The sequence below is a fragment of the Anopheles bellator genome, chromosome 2, assembly GCF_943735745.2.
Source record: "Anopheles bellator chromosome 2, idAnoBellAS_SP24_06.2, whole genome shotgun sequence".
NCBI lineage: Eukaryota > Metazoa > Arthropoda > Insecta > Diptera > Culicidae > Anopheles > Anopheles bellator.
This window is the reverse complement of record NC_071286.1, coordinates 635,005-651,831: the sequence shown is the minus strand read 5'-3', so window position 1 is coordinate 651,831 and position 16,827 is coordinate 635,005. Positions and strand designations below refer to the sequence as shown.

Below are 16,827 nucleotides of genomic sequence, written 5' to 3'. Positions count from 1 at the left end.
TTCGTTGCCTGGCACCGACAGCCACTCACACAGAAAGCGGGATTAGCTGTGGGATTTGAAAAAGGAGACATTTCATGAAATTGCACGGAGCAAACAATGTCTGCCGTTGAACAGATTGCTGACGGCCGGATGGATGGGAAGTATTTTTGGGGTAAACTTGAGCTCACTTTGTAACAATCCAGCATCAATCCTGAAAGCAGGACCACTGCATGTTTGGCCGCCGCTATGTAGATAGCAGTGGAAGACAAACATCCCAAACTGGTTCCCAACTAAAGTTGTCTTAATTAAATTATCCAATTGTCGTGTCATTCCCGACTTCACGGTGCCCCCAACAATCACTTGTAGTTTCGCAATAACATCAGAGCGTCGGTCAGGTTTTTTAGGTCATTCGCCAAACAGTCCCACATTCGGTGTCTTCTAGGCAGAGAGGGATGCTTGGGGTATAACTAGAATTTTCGCAGCAAACCTACAACTCTACGCCTGCTGCTGAGTTTTGTTTAAATTATCGTTCCAGTTGGGGCACCGAGATACAAACTGTGCACGGTTGCCTAGGCAACGAGGGTTGTTGGGGTGCTTCAAATGCGGGCAATAACATGTGTGCTGGTGGGTTGCTGTCCACCACCATGATGGTAGAAATCTCATCCTGGGGCCTCCCGCTGAGCCGGACGAAGCCGGACAACAGCGGCCAATAATGGATGCTGCAGAATGGCAGTCGGGCAGTCGGCAACGGCTGGCAGTCGGGTCGGGTTGATGAAGTGAAAGCTGACACATAATTAAACCGTTGTCCTTGCGTAGGATTGCAAGAAAAAGCTCCGGACCACCGGTCCAGGGATGCTTGCTACGGATACTGCGGCCGGCCGGCCGGTCGGTCACTTAAACTGTGAGCCCGCTGCGACACACCGGGCGGCGTAATGTACTTACCGACCACGTTGAGACGGAAGGCTTGGGAGATTTTCGGCTCGGTCGATACCTGACACTCGTAGGTGCCGGAGTCGCGCGGCTGGGGCGACGTGATGCGTAACGTCCACTCGTCGCTGCCCTCGGTGTGCAGCGACTGGAAGCGCTGGTCGTTCGTGTAGGTGAGAATGCCCACCGTTAGGATATGTAAGTCACGTTTCCGTATCCAGGACACCTGCGAACAACGGGGAAGGGCTGGGTTAGCGTTTGTCAGGGACACCGGAAGTGGGCGGACGTGAGTGTGTGTGTGTAACACACTCACCCGCCTTGCCGTGCCGTACTTACCGCCCTGTCGCCCAAATTCCGGACTCTGCAGTGCAGCAATGCGGACTGACCCACGGTGGCGGTCACCTCCCGCTTTGTGCTATTGTCGAAGTAAGGCTGCGAAAAGGGCTGCTCCCAGTAGGATTGCACTTCGCCGCTGATGATGTTAAGCACTGAAATGGACCGTTGGCAATGGGGACACACATGAGTACGCGGGGCGCACACACGTCTATGCATGGCATTTAGGGCGAGATAATTAGGTAATATCCTTCCGAGAGTTTTACCAAGAGAATGGATGACCTTTTTGCAGTTCCGCTCCCAGGGCGGTGCTTAGCAACGGGGACAGCTTGGTGCAACTTCCAGTATTTAATTAAAATACTGCTTAGGCATTACGATAGTGTATACCAAACCCGGAATGTCCACTGTGCTGCCCCGGCAACGCCCATCAATCCGCTTCCGGAATATACACTTTCCCTTTCAACATTCCACTCCAACGAACAGCACAGTTCGTCACTAATGCGCTCACTTCGGACTGCTGCGGACCGATGAACGTGATCGCATTTCTCAAACAGTGCACCGAGGGTTTCAAATCAAAATTGCGTTGCTTGGCCTGTGGCAAGGCTGCCCAAAAACCCGGTCGATAACGAACGATGCTGCGCAAATTTGCCTCACTTATGCGCCATAGTGAACTTTGATTGCATGCTGCAGACTCCACACCAGCTCCGTGCCAGCTGTTCCATTGCATCAAAGTAGCCGGTGGGAAAAATTCAGCCGCACTGATTGATGTGAAACGTAGAAGAAAATTTATGGATCGGTGCGATCGATGCGGGCCGCAATCATAGGGGAGTTAATAGTGACAACTGCCAGCAGCGCCCGGCGGGTTCGATGGCTGGCCGGAAATGGGGACAATTCAACCGAGATGGTTATGGGTTAGAACCGACGATCCGTCTGATTGCGTCCGGTTTCGGGTGCCGTGCCGTGCTGTCAGCAAGGTGTTGAGGCGTGTTTGAGAAATTACACGTGCTTGCGCCTGGCCACAATTGCATGCCATTGTGAACCCGGTGGGCTCGGATACTAAATGGGTTCCGAGTTCGGACGGGGCTGACAATGTGAAACGTGTGAAAGAGCAAATCACAGCACACGAAACCATTCGAACATGAAGCCGTGAAAGGATTTTCGATCAGGCCATGCATTAGCGAACCCGCCCGCGGCCCCAAAACCCGTTTCTCGCCTGTCGAAAGTTGAAGAAGGTCCGGGCTGGCTGCGCCGGGTCAGGCACGCGGAGTTAATGCTCCATAATGCACGTTCGGATCCCGCGTCTTCCGGCGGCCGGGTTTAATGGCTCAATAATAAAGCATTAAAAAGGTGATTTATTGTGTTTTCGTTCGCCGGGCCGGCCATTTTCTCTCCGCACCGACCACGTCCGGCCGGCCTGGGGCATTATTTTTCCGTCAGAGGTCCTCGACGATGTTGAACCCTTTGGCGATATGATTGACGAGTGAACGGTTCCGTGCGGTAGCGCTGAAAACAGTTCTGGCTGTCCGCCCGTCACCGGCAATCAACCGGCGGGACCCAAAGCACTTCAAGGTTAATTGTCCGTTGGCGAGTGCGCGATTCGATGAGGTACTATTTCCTCACTCTCTCTCTCTCTCTCTCTCTCTCTCTCTGTGTGGCCATTACATGGTCCCGGCCCCTACTAAGGTTGGGGCGGATCAGTGTAGTGGAAAATAAATCAAAACCATAAAAACGATAGGCGCACGTCAACCGGTGATGGCTTTTGATGTGTTTCTACGGCGAGGCTTGTCAGAACCGCTAGTCGTCGTGTAATTTGCCTCCGCCCGGGGGGAGCCACCATCACAGCTGTGTTCACTCGGTCCACTTATCAAAGCCTGCTGGGAACTAACGTATTTTTTCAAACTTTACAAAACGAGCCTGAAATGTCAACGCGGGACGGACGGAGGCCTTTTGCCGCATTCGCTAACGTCGTTGTTTATTCGTTTCGGTGGCGAAATTTATGGGACAAACTCGGGCCGCGCTCGCCAAAGGACGCTCTGATTTATTGACGTCGCGCGGTGACGCGTGGTTTGTGGTGCAATTGAGTGAAAAAATAAAAACGGTTATTAAAATGTAGAAACTTTGCGCCGCTCGCGTTCCTGTGGCCTCAAAGACATCGGTAGCGACGTTTTGCGGAAAACGAACTTTGTGTACGTGACTTCCCGAGTGCACCGGAGGCGAAGCCGTTAAAAGTCTCTTGAAACGGCAGTTTAGCGTGAACTTTAAAAATGGCTACCCGTGCCGTTCGCTCACTTTGCGCCTCCCCGGTTAATGGCTTCCTGTCGTTGGCTGCCGGGGCACCTCGCGATTTCTCCTCGACACTTCCTTGTTGTGCTTTCATTACACAAAGACTACAGAGGCTGGCAAAATACACACCAGCACCGCTGAGTGACGAAGAAATCGATTTCTCGTCTGCCGGCGGAATCAAATTATAGGTAAACAAGCATTTCGAATCGCGTGTACGGCTCGGGACTTCTTCGTGGGTGAACCTTCCCCGGCCTCGTTAGTCGCACCCGGCCCAATTCCACTGGGGCGTCCTGGGCCCTGTCCTGGGCTGGGAAATCAAATTAATTCCCAACCTTTTCTATTTGCGCCATCGTCAATTACTATGACTAATGAGACCCGGATTTAAACCCCTACGACTAACCGGGCGGCTCCTCCGATGTGTTCCGATGTCGTTGCCCTAGGAGAAAGAAGTCTCTAATTGCTCCAGTCTACCCCTGCTGACGGATGGCGGCTAGAACTTATCTCATTACACTCCGTCGAACGGATGGTTGGGTTAGAATCGTTAGGCGACGGTCGTCGGCAGTCGTTTGCTGCATTCTTGGCAACCGTAAGCATAAACAAACCGGGCCGGGTCGCCTTTTAGACGACTCCCTCGCGTCGCCTGGCACCAAGTGTCCTGGCCGCATGTTGTCACAGTAATTCTTCATTAATTTAATAAACTACATTCACCGCAGCGATTCCTTGGGCCGGCGACGCTAAAGCCAGCACTCGGAAGATCCGATCTCTCCGGCAGCCGAAAGGATGAGCTGGTGGTGTTTTCGTAGCTTTTTTAAGCCTCTTACTTGTCGCTACAAGCAAGGGCTGAAGCAAGGGCTGAAATGAAATTTACCGGCCTCCTTTTTGGGGCGCGCTGTATGCAAAAAGGGACCGACTGCATACGTGTACCGCCCATTATCCAGCCACCGGAAAGAGTTGAGGGTCTCGTTAGGGGTCCCGGCCGTCTCCTTGTCTCCTTTCAAAATGATTTCCCGGCAGAGGGCCCCGGGTACACGATGATGATCCTTCCATAAACCCCCGACAGCGCCAGACAAGAGCCTTAATATAGGAAATAATACGTAGCGTCTCGGCAACGACAAAAATGCGGAGGAGCGGAGAAAAGTTCTTCCGAAAAGTTTACAGCCCCCGGCTGCCCGTGAGTCTATGACGAAGAAGTTCGGGTGCGGGATGTTGTGTCAATGTTGTAACACATGGCGCTCGTGACAGCGGAGGACTCCGCGAATGCTCGTTTGTAGCTCGCATTCCCGGCCCCTTGTTCATCGTTATTTTGTTATGAATGATGATGATGATGATGGAAACAAAACTGAAGGATGACGAAAAGGTTCTAACCGTGGTGAATGTGGTAAGGGTGCAATATCATTGTCGTTGTCCCGTTTGGCGGGCATCGCCGGGAGGTTGTAGCATTAAGCACTTGATGCGGCACCGTGATTGAGAGGCTTCCAGCAACGAGATACTGTTTCGGTGATAAGCCATCATATGTTCACACTTGCAGCAGAGCGCGGCGTGATTCTTTCTTTCGCCGGAACGCCACCAAATCGTTCGCCGAACCGGTGGGTAAGCAGGACAATTTTTCAACCGATCTCCTGAACCGGATAATTGCCCGCAGCCCGCACACAGCCACCCACTTATGATGGATGGGCCAGAGTGATGAGGCAGTTCGGTCCAACGCGTAATTTGGCGCGCGAGAAAAGCTAATTGTTTGATTGTAGGCACAGCTCGAAAAAAAAAAAACGTCCCGATCAGACACCGAGTCGAGTGTCGTACCAGTGAACCGGGCGAAAACACCATGTAAGGCATGCTTTGATTGATGAGATTTTTGTGGGCCGTGAACCGGGAAAGTGAACCGGAAGATGAAACCAGATAGACCATATTTTACGCAACTTTTCACGAAGAAACTAAATTACAAATGTTATACAAAGTTTCGTTTTCTCTCGTTTTCAAGGTTGGAAGCCTGATGGTTTTGATGGTGCTTCAAAACAGGACATGTGGGTTAGAGGACTGTGAATGATGAGGGATTCAGAAATTGGACTGGACATTTCCTCAGGGGACGAAAAAACCGGGGATCCGGATGGCGCAAAATGAACCTTTTTCCGCCTTGTGAACCATAAAAACCATACACGGAAGTTAGCCGGTCTGCCATTAGAAAAGGTTAGGATCTGGGATTGACGCACCGGATGGTTTCCCCGTCGTCATTGCCATTGGCCGTCGATGGGTGATCGTAAATTTTTCGCAAACCTTTCGTTTGCACCTCAGAGATCAGGTGCTCGACAACGTCGCCATCGTCTTGGGTCTCTGTCCAAGTTTACGACCGGGAAAACCCCAAAACCGAGACCAAACCGACGGAGTCCGCACGCTAGGCTCACGGTGACATTACATTACGGCTTAGATCCTGATGCTGATGCTTGCACTTTCGTTGTCCCTTTTTGGCGGGCGCACTAATCGAGTTTACGGTTAGTGGTACTTCCCAGAAAGCAGCGTAAGGGTTCAACGAATGCTCGCTCGCTGGGGTTACGGTGTTGGGCTTATCCCTAATCCTTTCACGGAACACCACCAAGAGGCTTCACGCGGTTCTTAGCACAGCCTACAGGGTGCGGGAATTAGATTGATTTTCGTGCCACGGGGCCTCGTCAATCAAATGTCGGCCGATTTTCGCCGGGCCGAGGATGTAAACTCGAATCGAATCGAATCAGCGGGTCGCACACAGTGCCGATCGTACCCGGGTCCCGGAAATGAATACAAATTTTGTGTCACTAGCACGACTGCACCCCAGGGAATCGATTATTTTTCTTCCTTTTTTGAGATTGATTCCGGCGCCGCCGCCGCCGTCACCGCGGGGGATATGAAATTAAAATCCGGGCACACAGTTTATGGCTCCGAATGGGGAACGGTTTCGGTCGCGCTTCGAAACTGAATTAATTGCGCAGTAAATCCCCGCGGTGTCATTTGGCGTTGTCGGTTCCGCCGGGGGGCCTCAAGCCATTCATCATTCAGCAGCCCAAGATGTAGGTTCTCCTTCGGTGATGTAACGAAAGTGATTGTTTCTGCAAATACTGTCGTTAAACCGTTCACCGCCCATCGAGGGAATTGGCTGGACAATCTCCGAGGCGGATAGGGAAAAAATACACACAAATCAATGATTTATTCCCCAAGACAATCATAATAAGTACTTCTTTGCTGAATAGTCAAATTCAAATTCGTGGTTCCCTTGAACAGCGGACCTATGGGAGTTCCTATGGGTAACGGTTTTTCCGACCACACGGACCGGTCGGCGCGCTGAACGGCTTGTGTTTGTGCATGCGATGCAATATTTTCCGCTTTTCCGGACGTGAAACGTGTCGATATTTACATTGCCTGTCAACAGAACAGAAGGTCAAATATGCAGGAGGTATGCCCATATTGCGACACGGATCCCCGGCCAACAGGGAATAGTGCTGCCCGTCGTGCATTTCCGCAGGGAATTTTTTTCTACGGGCCGACTCCGACGATCGCTATTGCTTATTTGATGAGCAGCCGGATTGGGTACGCGGCTGGCGTTTTATTCTGTTCTGCTGGTCTAGCTCGTTTTGTGTCCGCCTTTCGCCACCATTTGGTGGAGAAAAAACAACAAACGACCACCCGAAAGGATTGTTTCTTCGTTGGGGAGTGATTGGAAAATGTAAAATGAAACACGCTCCGTCGGGAGTCGGGCCCATGGAGCCGCCTGGTACCTTTTGGGACGACGCCGGGCGAACCGGCTGTGGCGTTCCGAGACGGTCGCCCTAAAGGGATGGTCCGAGTTGCCGGGCGTCGTCGTGCCAGTGCCGAATCTACGGCATAATTATTCTCTTGAGTGTCGTAAAAATCCAGCTGCTGTCAGGGCAGGGCGCGCTCGTAAAGGCGGATTTCGGATGGAACTTTATTTTCCGTTTCGCCATATCAACGGTTTCTCCAACCGTCAACCGGCGGGCACCTGATGGATATAGGTTCCCGCGAGAATAATAATAATACCATGGTGGTGGTGGTGGTTTCTGTCGATTCTCCGGGCCTGATTCGATTCGTCGTGGGATCCAACAGTCGGACGTTCGTCGGAAGGAATTGAATTTTAAGCGTACGCCAAGAAGACGGTGCCAGGCTTTGAGTCTGGTTTGATTGACCGGCACTTTCTGGTCGTAAATGATTGATTAAATTTCTCAAGCCGAGTGGCGTGTTTTGGTTGCCGCAACCATTTGCTGTTTGGAAGAAAATGTTTTCTCAAATGTATCAAGTTCTGTGAAGCAAATTTCACGCATAAGCGAGCGAAACGGTGGGCCACATAAACAGCTTGTTACCATAATTTATGCCACACCAAGTGAATGTGTGGAAATGAATAAAATGTGGCCAAGAATGTTGACTTGAGCCAAGCATGTTGAAAATTGTGTTGAAAAATTCAGATTATTGCCTTTCGCTAGGCACAAGTCGTTTCGACCGAGCCCATGACGAACCACTTTTTATGGACCTTCTTAGGGCTTAGGGCGAAGCTGCGAGCCTGCTGTTCGGTTGCGGGGTTACGTCCTTCCGCGCGTTGCCCTGGGCAACGGTCAAGCAAATTTTATTTCACAAACAGTACGGCACACAGTAACCGTCGGGCGAGTGAGCCGGTTCGGGTCGGGAAGATCGAATAAAATGTCAAATTTACTGCGCTGCCATACGCGCTCCATGTGCTCCTTGGATCGGAATGTCACGATGAGTTTTAACTTTACGAGGACGAGCAAAATTAATTTAGCCGACGACGGCCCGCTTGGTGCTACTAAATGGAAATCGATTCCCCGGCCGGCGAGTGGCCCCAACCTTTGCACGGTTCCGTTTTGCATTTTATAGCACCAAGCTTCTATCCTCATCTAATTAGAGTACTGAGAAAACGGGAGGGTGGCTAACAAAAGAATGTTTTGTAGAATTTGTGGCCACCGAAATTTGCCCGTGACCCCTCCCGGGGCGATAAAATTGGGTGTAAAAAGAAAACGAAACTTGACAAATTACAAACTTTACAACGGATGCGTTTCGCAGCAAACCCGCGGCAGAAAAGCGACATTGTGTGCCTTCGCCATAAACCGTTCTGGACGGCCATGTTGCGCAAAGTCGTAAGCAAATGAGACACCTTCCCTAAGTGAGGACGTTCCTCGGTTCCATTCGGTGTTTTATAGGGTGCTACAGAAAAGAGAAAGCTGACTTTCTGTTTTGAAAGAGAATCTTTTCTACTTTCCACCAGCCAACACCGAGAATCGTCGAGGACATCGAAAAGGTAAGCGCAAGGTGCCTTCCTGCCAACGTGTTAAATGTGGCTCGTTCTCTGAAGTCGCCCGCATGGCACAAAGACCTGGCGATTCCGCGGCCGGCACTAGCGTGTAGTCACAAAAACATCACACGGAGAAGGGAAACTTTGCGAACCCGTAAACTTGACTCGAACACAAAGTAGAACAGAAACACGCGAAAAAGTGTCCAAGTTTAAGAGCGCCAAATGCGAAAAGCAAACGGTAGAAAATGGAAAACTTTTTCGCACTTCCTAACGAAGGGCCGCCGCGCGTCCGTAATCCTTTCCGACGGCCAAGTAGCACTCTCGGAGTAGGTGCTGGCAGCAAGTGTACAGCGCCCGGAACAGTGGACCACATCAAAGTTTTCTTTTTTGCACTGCCTCAGCCTGGGTTGTGGAAGCCAAACGGTGAAGAATTTGCTAGGAAGGTAAGTGAAAGTTAAGGAAGAAGTGAAAAAGGATCAACCAAATCGATCAGCAAAAGGACGGAAAGTTCTTTGTCGGCACGCTGAATACGCGCGCGGTGTGTGGTAGTTATCGAACGATTTCTTAGGGTCCAATTGAGGTCCTACAAACGCGGGACAAGCCATCTCACGGCATTTGAATTTGAAGGCTCCCAAAGTATCCCAACTGCGGATTAGTCCTTTCGGGGTACCGATGACTTACGACTGCTACCACTAATAGGATGAATCGGATGAAAAGTTCCCCGATTTCAGTGCGGATCGTCTTGATTGATCGTCAATTTACGGTGCCCTTTGCACCGAAACATGAAATGGGCCGAATGTGACCCATTATTGTTGATGAGCCGGGAAAAAATGCCGGGTAATTCGGTTAACTTGTCGAGGGTAGCAAAGTAAAAAAAAAGGAACTTGACGAAGGCCAATACGGCACGCAACGCTAAGAAGCCACTCGAATGCCTCTTGGCTTGGTCCTTTTCTTTTTCTTGACAACAGATCGACAGGGCGACAAGCGATTTTGTTGGCATGACACGAGACCGGCATTGGCCGAACAAAGGCGAACAAGTGCTCGGAGCCCAATATTCTGTGTCCAGGGTGTGTGACTGTGTACTGGTTAAGCGTAGCACAAGGGGCCACTAAATGTTTGATACGAAACTGGGAGCCTCATTTCGATAGGGATCAGAGAAGAGGTGGCCATTTTTCGCAAACACTTTATCGCCAATTCTCGGAACGGAAACAGGACCCAAACAACGTCCCCTAACTCCTAGCTGTCCATTTCTTATTTAACAGCACAAGCATTAATCCCGGGTTTGTTTGTCGATGAGAAGCGGAACGATTTGTTTGAGATTGAAACTGAACTTGAAAGGCCAAGGGGAGAAGTGCCGTGTCCCTGTGGGTGACCTGGGACCACTAGCTTGTGCGAGGGAATGTAATTTAATTGAGTTTGCTTTGAGAAGTGTTAAATATTACCAGGAACACCAACATGTCCGATAAGTTTCCATTCTTTTTCGATTTATTCTAACGCCATGTGGTGTTGATTTGTGGTTTTAACAGAATGTTTAATCAACAAATGGAAAAGCTTATCCCTTTTTTATCCCTAGAGAAGACATTAAAATAGATCAAAAGGCTGAACTCTGCGTGAATCATCGTTAGTTACAACTCATACAATGCATTTCTGATGATGAGTTGTTTATCCGTCTTATTAAAAAAGATTGAGACCATAAATGCAGAACAAGTGGCTACAATCCGAATGTCAATAATCCCTTTCGTGGCCCCCAGCAGCGTTCCAAGTCCATTTATCCCGTTATTTTGTACTAGTCTTTGGAATACCAGTTTTTTGTGCTATCTTCGCCGCGTGAAGCTGGGTACAGATTTTTGCACTATCTGATCTGCAACACCCAAACAAGTTGCTCTATGGCCACTCCGAAAGTGGTGCTTTTGAAGGCTGGTTCACCGCTGGCTTCCCGAGTACTGTATTGGCAATTTCTTCCACTTTGCAACGAGCGAGCACCATCCGGATTGTTGGTGGTATGCAAAGCTGGAAAACGTTCCAACTTCTCCGTTACCTAATCATTCATCCATTGCATGGGTCCCGGTCCTGAGAAACTATCATTCATCGAAAGGCATTTCAAAAGAGCAGTGAGAGCATCGCTTCGTAGTGGAGTTCCAGCGTTCCGTTGGCTTGCCACGCTCGCTCCTGCCAAAAGGAACACCAGGCAGCGTACAATTCAATTATGCAAGCCTCCGATAGCGTCGAGACGATGGACATGCCCCGGTGGCCTGGCACCGGGGGGGTTGGCATTTTTCCAACCACACCGATGGGTTGTTGCAGGGTGCACCGTGGCCAGAACCATCCGGTCTCCGGTCCCGTTCGGTCCACAAGACAAGCATCGAAATCAGTCTAATATTTTATGTATTCATAAAATTTATCAGTTTATGGAACGCGCGGCCGAAGGAATTGAAATGGCAATTTATTAGTTTATTTAAAAGTTGACGTACTTTATCATCGCCGGCGGCCTTGACGGCACGCTGGTTCGTACGTAAACTTTGTAAACTCGCTCGTCGCGCGGAGCCCTTGGCCCTGCCGTTGGAAAATTGGTTATTCATGGTGTATTTCCACGAGCAGACAACCAAAAAGTCCGCCGGAACCCGCCGCATGGCTCAATTTTTCCGCCTATGCCGTGAAAAGCCGCCGTTCGTGGTCGCAGCAGCGAACAGAAAAACCAGTATCTGATTGAGTCGTTTTTGAGTCAGTGGCCCGATCGCCCCGGTTCCAGCAGTTCATCCGTGGCGAGCCCGTTGATGAATAGACGCTATTTGCTGGGTCAATATTGGCCGTCGGGATTCCGACGACGTCGCCGTCGTCGTTGGCACCCGAAAAGGGTCGGTAAAGTGGATTTGAATTTTTATGCTTCGACAGTAAATATGGGCTAAAGTAGAATATCTTGCTTCGACCAGACCTCGGGACCGGGAAAGTTGTCCGCTCACTCGGCCGTCGCTTGTCACCGGTGCTGTCATCGGGCGTGATTAGGCGTTGTTTGCGCTTCAGTTCCGCAGAGAAAAGGGTGTTTGGGAGTTGGGCCAAAGAAAACGCTTTATTTACGAAGCATCGTTTACACTAACCCGTGGCCGATCAGCCAATCTGGAAAGCTGGCTTCAAGCTCGGAAAATTTGCATCCGCAGACGCAGAAACATAAATTAGAAACCACCGCCCGGAAGCTTGGCGATCGATAGTAGGATGTGATGCGATGTGTGAAGACGAGGTGGTCATGTAACGGCACTGATCAAAGGCACCGAGCGCCGAGAAAGTTTCGTCCAGCGCGGGGCGCTGCCAAATGGGGAAAATTGGCCATTTGCAAGAGCACGAAGCCAAACCGTCAGCCATCGCTCAGAAGGGCAAAGTTGTGCCGGCGCGAAGTTATCGGTTGCTGGCCTTTTTGCTGCCGCGAGTCAGCCGAATAAACACAGCCCCCTACGGGTGCGGTTTGTTCCGCGGGAATTTCAATTTTTAGCATTAACGCGAAGCATTCGTGAAGCTTCAATAAGTTTGTCCCGCCCCCGGGGTTATGGCCGCTGGCTGGCGGTTTCGGCGGGGCCGCACCCGTCGCTTTCCGGCCGAGGGCGACTAGTTGTTAAACTTCCCTAATCTACCATGGATTTCGATTATTCTGCATGAATTCTGTCGGCCACCAACCGTGGGGCGGTTGCGTTGAGGTTGCTCTCTGTGGAATGCTCGGTAAAGGCGCCTCGTCAGCAAACTTTGGGCTAGGCTAGTGACCACAGCGGCCCGTGTCGGGTTCCGGCCTAGTACGGCAGGCACTGACCGGGCTTTGGAGGTTCACAACCCGAACGCCAGAAAGCGTGAGCCAGAGCCAGAGTACGGTAATCGATCGCATCAAGGAGCGAACGGGGGATCGGACGGAAATATTTTCACCCAAATGGAGGCGCCCAGTAGCTCAGTTCCCACGAGGCGGTACGGTGTATGTGTGTCTGTGCGTGCCTGTACGTGTGCCCAGGGTAAACAAAGTTCGAGTGTATCGATTGAAAATACACAAATCTTAAACAGGCCAATTTATGATGTTTGCCATAGAGACGGATGGCACGTAATCTTGTGTAAGCATGAACTTGTTTGAGATTTCTATTCACCGACGTCAGTGCGACTGACGGGATACTGTGCTGTGGCCTACGTCAAGAGCTTTTGCGGGACACGAGGTATCGGTAGGCATCGATAAACCTCTTACATAGTCGTAGCAGCAGCTCTGTAATCTTCGGCAACAAACAAAATGAATGAAAGGAAAACAGCGTGCGCCTGGACGATCCAAAGGACGCACTCTGGCCGATCCTGATTGTGGTGTGGTGTTGGCCAACGAGAACTGAAAGTGATTATGAGAAGATTATCCGTCGGGAATAACAATGACTTGTGCTCAGTATCGACGCAATGCTTTTGAAGCTCGGCCGATTGCCGAAGAGATAAGAGACTGCAAACTAAGTCCCGGTTCCCGGAAGCGATTACGATTTCATTCAGCAAACCATCACTCACAGCAGGCTGTGCTGTGCTGAGTCGCCATGGCTTATTCATGGAAATCTCGATCAAATGAACTTTTCGCCAACACCATAAGGGTTGGGGAATATTAAAAAGTCCACAAACCAGAAATCGGCAGGGGCCTCCGTCAGTGGCCAACACCGATGGGCAAAGAAAATATGTTTCCCCGGCATCCGACACCGGGCGCGCCTTAACATGCCAATCGTTACTTGTCAGCCGGGCGTAAGGAAGTGATGCTCGAAGAAGGCAAGAAGGCGACGGCTCCCAGGATAGTACATTTTTAATGTACGCACGGCCCAAATGGCGCCACCGTATGAGGCTTCGTTACCGTAAACGGTGCAAGAGGCCGGAAAAGTGAAACCGAAATGAACCGCATTCCACGCGTTCGTCTTCCTATCTTGACAGCCGAAGCACCCTGCCGTTGCTAGGGGCCCCTCCCTCCAAGTATCGACCTCGTCGACGAGTGCCACTTTGCCTCCGTCCCGTTATGTTTTATGCAAAACATTATGTAACGATAACGTTGTTTTCATGCCTTCCACTTTGCTCGGCGCCCGGAACGCGTTCCGGGAACCTCTTAGATGTTTCAAAAGCACCACCTGCCCGCCCCCTCTGCGGCTGCGGTCTGCGCCGTTCCGAGGAACCAGAGGGGACCGGAAAGCTTTCACGCACGGACCGAGTTTTTAGCTACAGGAAGCGTCGCGCTGAGCAAACAAACTATGGCGACGCACTTTCTCCCGAGGCAGACCGGTATCCGCTTGCAGCTCGTTGCCATCGAAACCCGATCCGAAGGCCCGATGGTGGGTGCAGAAACGCAGCTCGCCTGCGTCTACAAATATGTTTATCCCATTATATTGAAGCTCACTGAAGCTTCACAAATGTGCTGTCACGCACGTTGCCTACTTCGATCGGTCGGCTACGCTAGGAAGGGTTCACTTTTAGGGACGAAAGTCTTCTTCCGATTTTGCTGGTTTCACGGTCGGTTGGGTTTCTGAAAGTGGACCACTTTCGATGTAAATCACGCGAACGTGTCACTAAATGATTCGGCAAACCATGAGATCATGGGATCAATGAGTTAGTGGTGAAGCTAATCGGTTTTAACCGGTTGATTTTTAACCCTTTAAGCGATGGTTCTAGCAAAACACTATAAGTCGCGCAACACCGCTTGGTTTGTGATGCAACGTCCGATGTGACGTATTACTAAAGGAGGGCGCAATATTCCGTTGCATTTCGCAATAAATAACGGGCTCGTCCCTCAACCAAGATGGATGTTTATGTTTATGTGAAATGAAGGTTCATTGGCATAACGCTTTTGCAGAAAGCCAGCGAAATGCCATCGAAAGGCCATCGTCCAGGAAAGGGACAATCTCTTGCGGCCACCGTCGGTTATCAGCGATTGCAGGGACGCGCTGTCACGCTTTTATCTGGCACGGGGCACGGCAACGGCAAAGAAATGTGTGCAAACTAATCGTCGATAATGAAGCAACGAAATCGATTCATTTTATATCACCTACTACTGGCGAGCTGGCGACGACTGAATAGCGTCGTTTGGGTTTAAATATATCTCCCCGACGAATGCCACCACTCGATAAGATTAGACTGGAGCGCGGTGGTCCTCCATCGGAGCTTATAAATACGGTGGCTCAAAGGTGCCGTGAATGGTGTACTTCGTCGAGTGGCGGATCGAACACGATGAAAACTTCGTTCGCATTGATCGTCGGCTTGTCGGTTGTGGGCCTGGCGCTGGGCCGGCCGCAGGAGGCGGCTAACCAAGACGATCACGTGAACCATGGGCATATCGTATGGGCAAATCTTGAGCCACGTGGCGCATGGACCCGTTTGCACCGAGAGCCTCCCATAAACGGCGGCGATGGGAGCCCGACGAAGAAGGCGGCCACGGTAACGACCGAGTACATCATGCAGCCATTGGACCACTTCGATCCGCAGAACGTGAACACCTGGTCGATGGTGAGTAGAGATTCGCTCTCTCTCGAGTGGCTTCCGTGTGATTGATGAACGTGCCACTCCAGCGTTACATGGAAAATGGAGAGCACTACCAACCGGGCGGACCGCTGTTCGTGTACGTCGGCGGCGAGTGGGAGATATCCGAGGGCAGCATCTCGCGTGGCCACGTGTACGACATGGCCAGCCAGCTGAATGGCTATCTCTTCTACACCGAGCATCGCTACTACGGCCGGAGCCACCCGACCGTGTAAGATTCCGGAAAGCCGAAAAACGCTCGACGCACTCAAAGTGTACCTTTTACCGCTTCCACCGAACAGTGACCTGCGGACGGAGAAGCTGAAGTACCTGAACATCGACCAAGCGCTCGCGGATTTGGCGCACTTTGTCATCGAAATGCGCAGGACGATCCCGGGGGCCGAAAAGTCCGGTGTCATCATGACGGGCGGCTCCTACTCGGCCACGATGGTTGCCTGGTTCCGCCAGAAGTACCCACATCTCATCAATGGCGCGTGGGCCTCAAGTGCGCCCGTGTTTGCCAAGATGGAATTCACCGGTACGTCAAACGGATTAAGCCGCGGCCAAGTGGAGCTCGAACTCTTCTCCATCTCTCTGTCTCTGTCTGTCCGCAGAGTATAAGGAAATCGTGAGCGATAGCATTCGGCTCGTGGGGGGAGCCAATTGTGCCGACCGGATCGAGCGGGCCATCCACCAGGTGGAGGATCTGATTGCCAACGATCAGCACCACCGAGTGGTGCAGGACTTCCGGCTGTGCAGCGATGTGGATCTTACGAAGCCACTCGATTTGATGAACTTTTTCAGCAGCATCTCGGACGAGTTCGCCGGCGTGGTGCAGTACCACTCCGAGGGGGACATCGAGCGCGTTTGCGCTGTGATTGAGGACCCGACCGTGCCGATCGAGATGGACGCATTGGCCAAGTACGTCACCCAGGGGCTCGGCAGTAACAGCTGCATGAACTATGCGTACAAAGCGATGATTGACTACTACAAAAATGTCGACTGGGAGCATGGCGCCGCACGGGGTGCAAGTAAGTTCCGAAGTCGGAAGTCTTCGGAAGAGAGTCTCGAGTTCATGCCATGCCGTTTCATTGCAGTGCGCCAGTGGATGTACCAGACCTGTGCCGAGTACGGCTGGTACCAGATCTCCGGGTCGGCCGACCAAATCTTCGGCTCCAGCTTCCCGGTGGACCTGTTTGTGGAGATGTGCGGTGATCTCTACGATGGATTGTGAGTTTGTTTAGTGGGACCGGCTCCGAGGGCTCCTGTTGATGGTTATGGGCGTTCTCGATTGTTCTCGTCGGTAGCTTCGACGAGACCAGAATGGAAGCCAACGTCCAGCGTACCAACATCATCTACGGGGGCTGGAATCCGGAAGTGACGAATGTGTTCTTCACCCAAGGCCAGCTGGACCCCTGGCGAGCGATGGGAATTCAGGAGGACCTCAACGAACACTCGCCTGCCGTTGTCATCCCGGGTGAGTTTGGGGGGGGGGGGGGGGGGGGGGGGGGGGGGGGGGGGGGGGG

The 16,827-nt window shown here is 51.5% G+C and overlaps 2 protein-coding genes across 2 annotated transcripts in view; one reads left to right on the top strand and one right to left on the bottom strand.

The window, feature by feature from the left end:
- LOC131211563 (hemicentin-2-like) overlaps positions 1-16,827 on the bottom strand; it is a 36,632-nt gene that overhangs the window by 18,699 nt on the left and 1,106 nt on the right. The window contains exons 2-3 of the mRNA XM_058205077.1: positions 1,243-1,394; positions 922-1,132 (exon numbers count right to left, since the gene is read on the bottom strand). Coding sequence (XP_058061060.1) covers positions 922-1,132; positions 1,243-1,394 — 363 coding nt within the window. The remainder of the gene's footprint in view (positions 1-921; positions 1,133-1,242; positions 1,395-16,827) is intronic.
- Positions 15,000-16,827, top strand: part of LOC131212378 (putative serine protease K12H4.7) — a 2,171-nt gene continuing 343 nt past the window's right edge. The window contains exons 1-6 of the mRNA XM_058206219.1: positions 15,000-15,289; positions 15,352-15,533; positions 15,604-15,839; positions 15,916-16,332; positions 16,399-16,531; positions 16,609-16,778. Coding sequence (XP_058062202.1) covers positions 15,014-15,289; positions 15,352-15,533; positions 15,604-15,839; positions 15,916-16,332; positions 16,399-16,531; positions 16,609-16,778 — 1,414 coding nt within the window. The 5' untranslated portion in view covers positions 15,000-15,013. The remainder of the gene's footprint in view (positions 15,290-15,351; positions 15,534-15,603; positions 15,840-15,915; positions 16,333-16,398; positions 16,532-16,608; positions 16,779-16,827) is intronic.